The sequence below is a fragment of the Cephus cinctus genome, unplaced genomic scaffold (genome assembly GCF_000341935.2).
Source record: "Cephus cinctus unplaced genomic scaffold, Ccin1 Ccin1_scaffold0215, whole genome shotgun sequence".
Taxonomy (NCBI): Eukaryota; Metazoa; Arthropoda; class Insecta; order Hymenoptera; family Cephidae; genus Cephus; species Cephus cinctus.
In genome coordinates this window covers 3,080,609-3,093,175 of record NW_014332933.1, presented here as the reverse complement: position 1 = coordinate 3,093,175, position 12,567 = coordinate 3,080,609, and the positions used below count along the sequence as shown (strand labels likewise).

Sequence of the window (12,567 nt, the reverse complement as noted above, 5' to 3'; positions counted from 1 at the left end):
CTAAAAGGAAGTGTTTGTTGCATCATAAAACGATATGAAACCAGAGGAGTCCTAATTGATTCCGAAGAATTAATGATATACCTACAACCATGTAAATGTTTCATTCCTGTAGGATTAAACGGATCAAATTTGCGAATAAATTCGCAAATGGCTTCGCCATCCTTTTCCTGTACTACGTATCTCCGTCTCGAATGGTCTCCAATATCTCGCTTGCATTTTCCAACCGGTAGGGTACGTAATCGAGAGTGAGAGAGAAAGAACGTAATGAGATATTAACAAGTGCAAGGAAGATAGATAACACTGTCTACTCACGAGTCAGCCTATCAGCGCTTCGCAAGTGAAACCCGTGATTCCTTGCGCGTTGGAGTTCGCCCCAAGGTTTCTTGATCGCCTGGCGCAGTTCACGGGCTAAGAAAGTGTGGCGGTGTCTGCCTAATATTCTTATGATAATTCACGTATAACCATTGTCCCGAGCGAAACCGCAATCGTAAGTAGAGTTTTTAATTGTAATTAAATGGCACTGAAATAACGATGGTTATGCCACTGTGGCATTTCGGTAGCTCGATATGATTCCAGGCCAATGTCAATTCTTGCTCCGTGTGTGCCAAAATGTCCAATTCCATAAATTGTTTGAGTAGAGCCATTACCGAGCATTTCGAATTTCGAAACGTACGTCGAATGTCGGGTTAGAGTACGCGATCACTTGGAAATGAATGATTTTCATCAAGTTATTAATACCCTCCTCTCCCCTTCTCTTTTTCACCCTGCGGACAACCGTGACCAACACTTAACCCTCGTGCTTTTCTCCATTGTCAAATATCTTCGTGGTACCTTTTGAGGCCGCAGATATTTCGCAATAATTACGTAGTTAATTTAATCATCTCAATTCGTCATACTATGGATGCTCAACTTGTTTCTAGAGATTCTTGGAAAGAATGTGCGATAATAGATTTTTGGCTTTGTCTTCATTGGTATTCTTTTGTAATTTTTTTTATTGTTTATTTGTCTTTCTTCTGAGTTGATTTTCTTTGGTGCTGAATGATAGTTTATTGTCCTTTTTTCTTTGGAATAGTATTTTATCCGATGCTATTCATCCTATGTGATATTTGTAGGATGCTTTTGCTTCGTTATATATGTGATTTGTAATGTAAGCAATCTGAATATACTATGGATATAGTATTATTACCTTGAATATTGTAATAAATTATATTTTTTATTGTGTAGATCAATTCTTTGTGCACTTGGAAAAATTATGATTGCAAATTAGCCTTATTCTTGAGTTATTCACATGTCTGATATAAGGTCATACTAATTTTTTTGCATCTAGAACATTCTACGAATAGATATGTTGGAGGTATTGTCATAGTGCACAATGCTACTCCCTTTTATTATTATACTTTGACTATAGATATAAATTTTCTATTCATTTAAAATTAGCTTCATGTAAATAATTACATTACACAATTGCTGTTCACCCTACTTTGTATTCCAAATTATATTTCGTGTTTATTCTTATATTAAATTTTCAATAATAGGAAGAGAAACCTTTATTATTTGAATTTGTATCAATATTTTTTGAAGTGAATTGAAAGGATATTAATATTCTAGATGTGTTATTTATAGAGAAAAGAAGAATTACAGTTTTTTATTGTTGTATTATCAACTTATAGATGTCAACTGGACCGACACACAAGTATCGTTACAAAAACTCAGGACTGGACTCACAAGAACTGCGGCGACGCAGGGAAGAAGAAGGAGTACAATTACGTAAACAAAAACGCGAGCAACAATTGTCAAAACGGCGCAACGTGCCAAATATTGTTGTTGACGATGAAAGTATTTCTACTACAGATGAATACTTGGTGCCTGCACCAGTACCGGTAATTTCACCTACCGTAATAACTGATTTCATACTATGTTATTATGTTTATAAACAACCAATCAAATAGTTTTATAATTTAATTGCAATAATTACATCAAGTATCTACAATTAGATTAATACCACGCACATGTATATAAATATATTTCAGCAACCACCAGCGATTACTGAAGGGATGGTGCTAGCACTATATAGTTCTATCGAAGAGCATCAGTTAACAGCTACACAAAAGTTCAGAAAATTACTATCGAAGGAGCCAAATCCACCTATAGATGAAGTTATACAGACAGGGATTGTTCCAAGATTTGTGGAATTCTTAAAGAACACCTCAAACAACACATTACAGGTAAAAATGTTATTCTATCCCAATTAAATTACCTTAAGATTATCAATCTTGAATATGTATAAAAAATATTTATTATTTACAAATTCATATGATTCTTAACATTCACATTAGTTTGAGGCAGCGTGGGCTCTGACAAACATAGCAAGTGGTACATCTCAACAAACGCGAATGGTAATAGAGGCAGGAGCTGTACCTACCTTTATACAGTTATTGAGTTCAGAGTTTGACGAGGTGCAAGAACAAGCTGTTTGGGCTCTAGGAAATATCGCGGGAGACAGTCCTGAATGTAGAGATCACGTATTAGCCAACGGTATCCTCAATCCTCTTCTACAGTGAGTAAAAAAAATTTTAAAGTTTCCTACTTAAATACTTCAAGACGATAGTGAAGTATACTAAAAAGAAATGAATTTTCCTACTTCTAGACTCCTTTCAAAAGCAACGCGCTTGTCCATGACGCGTAACGCTGTATGGGCACTGTCAAACCTATGCCGTGGCAAAAATCCAGCACCGGCATTTTCAAAAGTTGCGCCATGTTTGCCCGTTTTATCACGATTACTTCATAATCCTGATTTTGACGTATTAGCTGATGCTTGTTGGGCACTTTCATACTTGAGCGACGGACCTAACGATAAAATCCAGGCTGTCATTGACGCAGGTGTTTGCAAACGTCTTGTTGAACTACTTATGTAAGTTCCTATTACATACACTGAATAAATGGATCATTAGCTTCAATTTAATGATGAATAATCAATCGCAGGCATGAACAGCACAATGTAGTCAGTGCGGCATTACGCGCAGTAGGTAATATCGTAACTGGTGATGATGTTCAGACACAAGTTGTGCTGAATTGTCACGCATTGCCATGTCTATTGCATCTTTTAAATTCACCTCGTGAAAGTGTTCGCAAGGAAGCCTGTTGGACAGTCTCTAACATCACAGCAGGAAATCCTCAGCAAATTCAGGTTAGTGAGATATATTAAATAAAATTATTACATTCTTTCCTTGCGTAAGAAGCAAAATGATCACAATGATGACACTGATTCTCTGTTAGATCCTTTGTGCGTTAGATCTGACTTTTTTCTGCTGATAATTTCAGGCTGTCATCGACGCTAATATATTCCCTGTCCTCATTGAGATTTTGGGTAAAGCTGAATTTAAAACGCGTAAAGAAGCTGCATGGGCGATTACCAATGCGACAAGTGGCGGCACACCGGAACAAGTGCGCTATTTAGCAATGCAGGGCTGCATTCCGCCTCTGTGCGATTTACTCACTGTGATGGATGTTAAGATCGTGCAGGTTGCATTGAACGGTTTAGAAAATATATTAAGACTTGGAGAACAAGATACTGGTATGCAAAACCGTGTAAATCCTTATGCAGTTCTCATTGAAGAGTGCTACGGTGAGTAATGTCCTCTTGTACTTGTAATTAATGGATAAAAATGAACAGCGAATAGTAAGAGTTTATTCAAATTGTTTTGATTAATTCCAGGCCTAGATAAAATAGAGTTTCTGCAGTCCCATCAAAACATGGACATATATCAGAAAGCTTTTGATATAATCGAGCATTACTTTGGCTCCGAGGAAGAGGAGGCTAGAATTGCACCGGCAGTCGATTCGGAGGGACAGCAATTCCAATTCACAACACCCGACTCCTCCCAGTTACCTGTTCCAGGCTTCCAATTCTAATTATACGACCTCTTTCGTTATTCGACACAAGTCAACAAGGCATGCCCACGATTCTATCAAATTGCTTGCAGCTGACAGTTTTAGAGACACACGTGGCGCTCCGCGAACTGACGATAAGAAAAAAAAAATCGGCAAAGAAACAATAAAAAGAAAAAAAAACGGTAGTTAAAATACATTCACTGCCTGATAGACGTTTTCCACGTTTTATCGAGGATCCTTCATCGACCGTGATAACATCAACAACGACCGAAAGTCAGCATCTTTTTACGTTTGAAGATTCAACAGTAAAGAAAAGAAAGAAAGAAAGAAAAGTACGCGCCTGTCAGTGGTTGGAACACTGTCCTCTTTTTTTTTTTTACAATTTTAGCCAAACCATATATTGTATAAGTTACAATAATACAATTATACTTTTAGACCTGCATCAAATTGTAACGACGCTCTCACTTCGAAGCTTTGAAAACTATAATTTGTTTATGGTCTCCCACGAGCTCATACCTGCACTAATATAGTATGAGGTATTCAGTTTATCAGAAATGAAACGAGATATAAAAAAAAAGAAAAAAATAACAATAAACAACTTAGTGCTTAAGTAGAGATGGTTAAGTACTAAACGAAAAAAAAAAATTATTAATTAATAACGATGACAACACATCGGGGCAGATAGGAGCCTCGCTTGACGCTCGACTGACTCAGAATTACGAAGGATTTAAAAAGAAGCAAATATAACTTGCAGAAAATGCAAGTAAAAAAAATACTGAACGACTGAAGTACGCGACTACGTAGTCAATACAGACAACTTTACGCAACGCGGTACTCAACTCCTTGCTACACTAGTTAGGTACATGACCAATTAAACTTTTTTACTGTAAATACGTATAACTTGTAATTTTAAGGCCATTCTATACAGAATGCCCTTAAGAGGCAGAAAAAAGCAGTCGTGGAATACATAGACTCGCGGATATATTTGTTACGTATTCAAAATTTTCATTAGTTTCTTTCCATTTTTTTTCCCCTTCTTTATTTTCATCTCATCCGTCTTTTTTGCTTTCTTGCGTAACACTTTCTACATCGAAGCAAAATCATTTCCGTTTAGCTTGAAATCGGTGGTTGAAAACGGTTTTGGATAACTTGCGAATTTAATGAAACTTGGAAATTCAAAAGACGCGTTCTGATACTGATTGATTTAAGATTCATTGATTACAAGTAAGTAGTAGGTATTTTGCGCCTGATGACCAGCAATGTTGTTTCTTCCCCCCACCTTTTTTTTTTCTTAAATAATTTCTTATATTTTGCTTGGCCAATTGTCGTAAAATACTTACTCTGTCGCCACGAAAGAACCGATTCAATGTACAGTATATGATTGATGATCATTCTTAATTGTGAATCATATTATAATGGGAAAGAAAGTGTGTACACTATTTAGAAGACGCGCAATGTTCAGAATTATTAGCCATGCGGAATTAAATTCTACTATTAGGAATTGCTGATGTTACACAATATATCATTGTACAGCAGATTAAAATTTTGGACATTCTGTATGAAAGGTCTGTGACTGTATAAAATGTATTTATTATTTAGGTTCGACGATACCATACCATACTATATTATACAAGCTCTATTATATATACCTACCTACTTTTAGTTACCGACTTCTATTCTTACGACAGAGGAGGACTATATATTATAAAATTACTCATTAGCTGTTGCTTTGCTCAAATTATTTGTTTAGCACAGTACAACAGCTACATGAGTGCACGTAGCCAATTTACAAGTAACTTTAAGTGCGAACATCCTGAGCCAATATACCTTCCATCACAATTGTTAACTAAGAATTTTATAACAGTCATTATCAAAAAACTAAGAAGTACGTCAAAATTGATAAATTATTTTGTACATCTAGCGAATGAAGAAAGTCATTTTTTAAATCCGATGCTTATGCTTTTTATTATGCATATTATATGCATTTATTTTTGTACAACAAGCATAAAGTCTCGAGTTTCGTCCACTTCGTGAACCGTAACTCGTAGTATTACAATTTTTTTGTTATCTAACAATTTTGTGCTAGATGCACTGTAGTGATTGCAATAGCTGTACAACAATTGACGATTATCGTTGAATCGATTGCGACGATCAAGTGGAATTTATTTTTGTGTAACAATGAATTGTTAAAATTCTCACATACTGACAGTTTATTGATTCAATTATGTGCTGTATAATTTTATATATATATATCATTTGTTACACTAAAGTTATTATAAATTGGCTATGTGGTTTATGCTTGTGATTGGTGACGTTATCAATAACAGTACAAGGACTGCCGACTGCTACATCACAACGTTAATACAAAATTAAAAAATGTCATACACATGGAATACTAAATCCTATCTTGTTCTTTATATTCGCGTTAAGTTTAATTACCGCCATTATAACATTATATAAAGTCATGGCAGAGAACAAAGCGTTGGTATTTGTTTGAGACGCTTTAAAAGTTATCTGTCATGCATTGAGTTGAGAAAAATTCTAGACGATGCTGTGGAAATTGAGATAGTAGATATTCGTTTTCTTTTCATTTCTTTTCGTTTCATATACTCGTGGCTTTCGCATATTTAACTGTACTCAAAGAATGAATTAACTTCAGTGTTAATCATTTTGAAAGCATTGTGTTTTTTGTGTATGATCATTTGGCATAAAGAAAATAAAGTTGAATAATAAATGTAACAAGATACTCGTTTCATTGATCCTGTTGTACTAATGTCTCATGCTTTTTTTTTTAATATTTGTTCTTATGCTTTTGTTATTGTTAGTGTAGATTCCTTCTTAATAATATATTGTCGGTCCTCGATTCGACGTGTTATATTGAGAATTCCCAAACAACGCAATCTTTAGTAAATTAGATTACGTTGTTTGCGAATTGTCAACAAAAAATATTAAACTCGTGGGCAGAATACAATTTTTAATAATATTCATTCGAACGCTACCACTTGGTTTAATTTTATTAGACAATCAAAAAATAGTGACCTGTCGCTTTGATTTATCATTAGATATTACTTTAATTTAAAAATTGTTTTCAATTCAAATTTTTTCTAATTATGCACACTATCCTGCGTGCTGTGGTTTAATAAAATGTTAGCTTTAAATCTTATTAAGTATATCACAATTCATTTTTTCCCTTATAAATATTAGCAACCAAAATTTTATATGATTTATTTGTTTAAAACTGCGGGACACTAAACAAAATATAATTATACTGAAAAATAAAATAATTACTAACATTACGGATACATTCTGAAATTCAATACTAGTATTATGAGTATCGTCATGCCCCTGCTTACCTGTATGCAAGTGAAAGAGAAAATCTGCTTGCAGTACTGCCCGTAAATTTTGGATTGTACTTCAGGCACGTATCATACATCCGATTAATTTCTCATACTTCAAGTAATGTGAATATTAAATATTTTACATTAATAATATAAAATTAATACTTTTTTAAACTATTTATACAAATATGATTATGCAAACAGCTGCAATGCACTTAATTGTTAGAATAATATTAAATCAGAAATGTATTCCTTACTATACCACACCATAAAGAAATCTTTTTAAATCTCATATTTCATAGAATGTTATCGAACTTATTAATTACATACATATCACTAGCTCATCATTAAACATTGTATAAAATTTGTTCCGTTGTTTACCACAATACATTGACTTGTATAGCAAGATTATTAGCCAAATTATTATCATGGACATTCTGCTCCTTCAATTAAATTAGGTTCTGATATTATAGATAGAATTGCACCACTAGTAATCCGTGATACTGCAGCATGTAAGATATCAAAGTGGATTGCTTTAGAGAAAGTATTATAAATATGTTCTTCGACTAATTTTGTAAGATTATCATGGTGCATGTGAAGCACATTTATAGTCATAGTAATTAAATAGACTGCTCTTGAAACCAGTGGATTTGTATCATCACATAACCAATGGAATGATCCTATTGCATCAGAGCTAATCTTCAGTATATCATTTACAACCTAAAATAATGCTTATTAAAATATATCCATTTTGTTAAAGTTTATATAAATTTATATACGGTTTTATTACTTGGTAGATTTTTGTAGTACTTACCACTACTTTTTTTTGTTCAATTTTAGGTCTCAGCCACTCTAGCATGTCACCGGAACTACTTATGAAGTTCTTTGGGCCTAGAATTAAGCACTCCTTTCCACCAAGGCTTCTGCTAATTACATTGCCAATTGATGTTGACAAGCAATCTAAGGTGTTGGTATTATTTGCAAGCAAAACAAATACTGCAGGTCGTTTACTGGTTTCTTCAATAATTGTCTTGACTCCGGCAGAAAAATCATTCCAAATATCAGGCATTTGCATTGGAAATTTCTTTTTTATATGGTCAATATCTTCCTCAAATTGTGTAATACTCTTCTCAGAAAAAGGGTTATTGAATACAATTATGTACCAACCGCCAAAAACACACATTAATATAAATATTGAAATAGTTAACTTAACACACCACCGGACCACTGTATGGTTGATATATTTCTTCCATTCTGACTTATGATTTTCAAAGCTTTCAGCAGGGCTCCCATTTTTCCTTTTCTTTGCTCCTTGATCTGCAGTGCTATTCTTTTGATTTATCTTAATTCTACTTTTCAACTCAGAATTACTAGAATTTGAGCTTCTGTTGTTTGAACTATTACTTTCTGAATCAAAAGTTTCATCATCATCACTCCTATTTTTCCTAGCCTTTTTATAGGCATCAGTCTCCTTATAATCTACCTTTGATTTCGATTGCACATGTTTTTCAGGAGATTTTCTGTTGCGTTTATTCATTGTGGACAAAGGTGGTCGTGGTCTTGGTCCACTTGGTCTTGTGGTGACAGACTTGTATGTTTCAGACTGTAAAAGAAGGCTCTGTGTCTTACTTAAAAACTGGTTAAGTTGTTCTAAACAATAAAAAAGAAATAAAATTACACAAAAACAACCTACATTTGTGCCAAAGAATACGTGTTACGACAGACTTGTATATAAAAATAATACGTACGTCGATTTCGCTCATGCTGATCAAAAGAAAATGTGCACAAATACAATGCCTATTATAACATAAAGCTTAAGAAATCAGTTTCCTTTTATGTCATATGTCAACAATCATCTTTCCTGACTATTTGTTTAGTACAGGATTTATAACATCCAGAAAAAATCTTATCCAATGTAATCTCCGTAAAAGGGGAATACGGCGACAATAGTGCCAACTTCGAGCGAGAGTAAATTTATACAAGGATGCCGTCGTGACAACGCAACCTACGAAAATACGCGACAGATCGTACGTTTGTTCGTTTCATTCAATAAGAAAGATAACAGAGAATCTAATTACAGTTTTTTCGGCTACTCTTATGCCGGCGAAATGTGTATTGGAGTGCTAAAAAGAATTTGCCATTGGGGGCCTCTCACTGCTCTCGGTATGTCAATCATAATATTAACATTTCTCTACCTCCTTGTATCACAGTTGCAGGAACTATGAAAATACGTTAATATTCCTTGATATGTTTGCAATGAAATCCTGCAGCCTCCAATGTTTCGTCTAACTCCTTCTGGAAGGGCAGAAGTAATGTTTGAAAACACGTTGCACTACGGTTGTACTGACAGCAACGTTCATCGTCGTCCATTTTGATTACGTCAATCAAAACTCGCGGGAATCTAGCGTTCTATTTGAAACTCAATAATATTTTAGAAAACAAGGAGGAAATGCGAATATCGTTTAAATGAATTCAAACGAGTTATTTGCATTTTTTTATCAATTTTTCTATAGTACTGAACACTGACTATATATATTTTAATGAATTATACTTAATTTACAGGATTAATAAAAATTATCACCTTAATGACTATACACTGTAATAGTCAATGGTGGTCACCATACGAAAGTCCTTTGGCTGCAGCAAATTTTATTCTTTTCTTTAGCCTAAGTGGATGGACGTTATTTCATTTCATTAATGCCATTTATGAAGGACCTGGATTTCTTCCCTTAGGATGGATGCCTGTAAGTAATTCGATTTTATAAGCGCACTTTCATCACTTCTTCATTAATCTTTTGTATTTATTTCCAGAAAAATCCATCAGATATACAGTTCTTACAGTATTGTACGGTTTGTCAGGGTTACAAAGCACCAAGGTCTCATCACTGTAGGAAATGTAAGAAAAATTATATTTATAATTATGTAACACAGTAAACGTATTCACAGATCATTTATACTAATCATTTCTATTTAACAGGTGGTCGCTGTGTCCTAAAAATGGATCATCATTGTCCATGGGTTAATAATTGCGTTGGTCATCGTAATCATGGACATTTCACAGCATTCCTAGCAAACGCCGTCGGTGGTTGTTGCGTATCTACAGTCATATTAGTCTCATGGTTGATGACGGTTCTCTCCCCTAGACCACTTCCATTTCCACCTCCTTCATTGATCACTTTGATTTTCGTAGTATTTGCTATAGGCTTATCGATCGGCGTTATCCTGGCTGTGGGCATGTTACTATACTTTCAGGTATAGTCAAACAACACAGCTGCACCTGGAATTCATTAATGTCAACCCGAATATAAAAACTTTCATAACATTTATATGTTTCAGTTGATGGCAATAATTAGAAATAGAACAGGAATAGAGGATTGGATATTAGAAAAAGCTCAGTATCGTAGATATGGTACTAATGACACATTCTTATATCCATACTCGAAAGGATATTTATTCAACATTAGACAAGTCTTATCCTGGCATTGTTCTCCAGTTGGTGATGGTATCGAATGGCCAGTTGTCGAAGGATGTGATCAATACACTCTAACAGTGAGTCGCATACTACTCTATGATATATTAAACAGGATTTCAAACAAAGTATCATATAGAAGTATATATACAAGCTAGAACTGACTACATCCATCACAATGTCTCTCATGCTTCACAGTGCGAACAACTGGCACAGAAATTGGAGAAACGCAAAAGAGCTAGAAGGTACAGAGTGGTGGCGGCAGCCTCGGGTTCCTGGATACCGCTGAGTCAAGGATGGCGTGTCGTTTGTTCACCACCTTGCACGGATGAGTCTCGTATAAAATTAAATATAGGAGACATTGTCATGGTCACGCGCTGGCGAAGGTTTCTACAATTCTTTATAACTTCTTGCTAGAAAGTTTTATCAAATAATTAATAAGGAATATCCTCCAGGTACTGGTTATTCGGTGAGAAGGAACAATTTAGTGGTAACTCTCCATCGAAGCGTATACGGGGATGGTTTCCTAAACACTGTGCCGTCGAGGTCATCGAAAATGGCAGAAGTTTCTCAATGCCACAGTCCGAGTGTATTCCACGACCACGACGTCTCGACGCTAGTACCACGTCACATACTAATTCGAAATCCTACTCGTCATCTTCGAAACTTGATTAAAGTATACTGTTAATTATGCTGCGTGCCTCACACACGGCCTCTGAAATAAGTGTGCCATTTCCTTTTTTTATTTTAATGTTTTTGATTATTAATTAGAATCTATACTTCCCCAAAGGTTAATTCCGTACAATGTCCGTACGAAGGTGCGCCCTTTTACTGGGATGAGCATTTTCATTGCAAGCAGAATTGTGTTTTTGTATATAGTATGATATATATATATATATATTTTACAGTCCATACACTATAATGTACTAAGTCATACTTAAATTTTTGCAAGAACCATTTCTACAGACATAAATAAGGGACAGTTAGTAAATACAAATTTTGTATTATTTACCTTATTATTCGTACGAAATTTGGTTATTTGCTAAATTATAGAACTTATCCCTTTTGGCTAACACTCGCTATAAATGGAAACTGAGGTATGTAATGTGTCTTTCATTTGACGGTAGTTGAACGACGTAACGCAACGAAGGTGCTTTCAGGCACGCTATTAAGACATTACGACGGAAACGCCGTCGCGAAGCGAAATCTGGAATGATTTTAGATTTCAAGATTTCGCAAGGTACTGAGCAAATGAGCTATTATCCGAAAAGGACTACTTTAATACAACTCAAAAGATAATTAGGGCTTACTTAGGTATATGTATACACAGTATATATACACGTGAAACTTTCTTTTGTTATAACTGCTGGGTTATGAGTTTCCTTCAAATAATATTTTTAATGTTCACGATTAAGATGCTATTCGAAATCTTGATTGAGAACACGAGATATAAAATGAATTCATAAATATTAAAAAAAAAAGATAATAAAGATTTATTTTTCTTTCTGCTTGAGCCTCCTATCATCTTCCGGTACTGATATCAAATTATGCGTAATCCTATAACTGGGCTTTTAGGTAAATTGAACATTTCCGTGAGGATCTATGGAAAATCCTTTGTGATGCTTAACCCAATTTTTTTATCTGGCTCAAGGTAGATTCTACATAATCCCTTAAATGTATTGCTAAATGTATACGAATGCGTAGGGAGAAAATTGCGTCGACTTATTGATTCAATAAATAAAAATACGTATTCAACCCTAATAGTTTAGAGCCTATCTAGATTGATCAAATGGATAAAAGCCTGTTAAATTATAAATTCAAAAATTATATCCAACAAATTCTCTATCGATAAATTAATAAGTGATAGAT

General features: G+C 34.5%; 3 protein-coding genes across 8 annotated transcripts; 2 read left to right on the top strand and 1 right to left on the bottom strand.

Moving 5' to 3' along the window:
* The first annotated feature begins 334 nt into the window (after positions 1-334).
* On the top strand, positions 335-5,469 carry LOC107265295 (importin subunit alpha-7). 2 transcript variants are annotated; one of them, XM_015734601.2, is made up of 8 exons: positions 335-487; positions 1,671-1,895; positions 2,031-2,225; positions 2,337-2,557; positions 2,648-2,911; positions 2,983-3,187; positions 3,322-3,625; positions 3,716-5,469. In XM_015734601.2, exons 2-8 carry the CDS (start codon positions 1,671-1,673, stop codon positions 3,910-3,912), a joined length of 1,611 nt encoding a protein of 536 aa, XP_015590087.1. In that variant the 5' UTR covers positions 335-487; the 3' UTR covers positions 3,913-5,469. The 2 variants fall into 2 exon arrangements, with proteins under 2 accessions (XP_015590087.1, XP_015590088.1); XM_015734602.2 differs by having other exon boundaries at positions 336-487; positions 1,671-1,880.
* Positions 5,470-6,882: 1,413 nt separating this feature from the next.
* On the bottom strand, positions 6,883-9,620 carry LOC107265297. Of its 4 annotated transcripts, none has more exons than XM_025082481.1 (3): positions 8,978-9,234; positions 8,044-8,832; positions 6,883-7,949 (listed from the first exon to the last, which is right to left on the bottom strand). In XM_025082481.1, the coding sequence occupies exons 1-3, from the start codon at positions 8,990-8,992 to the stop codon at positions 7,656-7,658; spliced, it is 1,098 nt and encodes a 365-aa protein (XP_024938249.1). In that variant the 5' UTR covers positions 8,993-9,234; the 3' UTR covers positions 6,883-7,655. The 4 variants fall into 4 exon arrangements, with proteins under 4 accessions (XP_024938249.1, XP_015590093.1, XP_015590092.1 ...); XM_015734607.2 differs by lacking the exon at positions 8,978-9,234 and adding an exon at positions 9,425-9,620 and having other exon boundaries at positions 7,523-7,949; XM_015734606.2 differs by having other exon boundaries at positions 7,523-7,949; positions 8,044-8,879; positions 8,978-9,209.
* On the top strand, positions 9,137-12,459 carry LOC107265296 (palmitoyltransferase ZDHHC6). 2 transcript variants are annotated; one of them, XM_025082480.1, is made up of 7 exons: positions 9,137-9,256; positions 9,792-9,973; positions 10,041-10,125; positions 10,207-10,481; positions 10,566-10,778; positions 10,897-11,084; positions 11,154-12,459. In XM_025082480.1, exons 2-7 carry the CDS (start codon positions 9,815-9,817, stop codon positions 11,371-11,373), a joined length of 1,140 nt encoding a protein of 379 aa, XP_024938248.1. In that variant the 5' UTR covers positions 9,137-9,256; positions 9,792-9,814; the 3' UTR covers positions 11,374-12,459. The 2 variants fall into 2 exon arrangements, with proteins under 2 accessions (XP_024938248.1, XP_015590089.1); XM_015734603.2 differs by having other exon boundaries at positions 9,147-9,392.
* Positions 12,460-12,567: the final 108 nt, after the last annotated feature.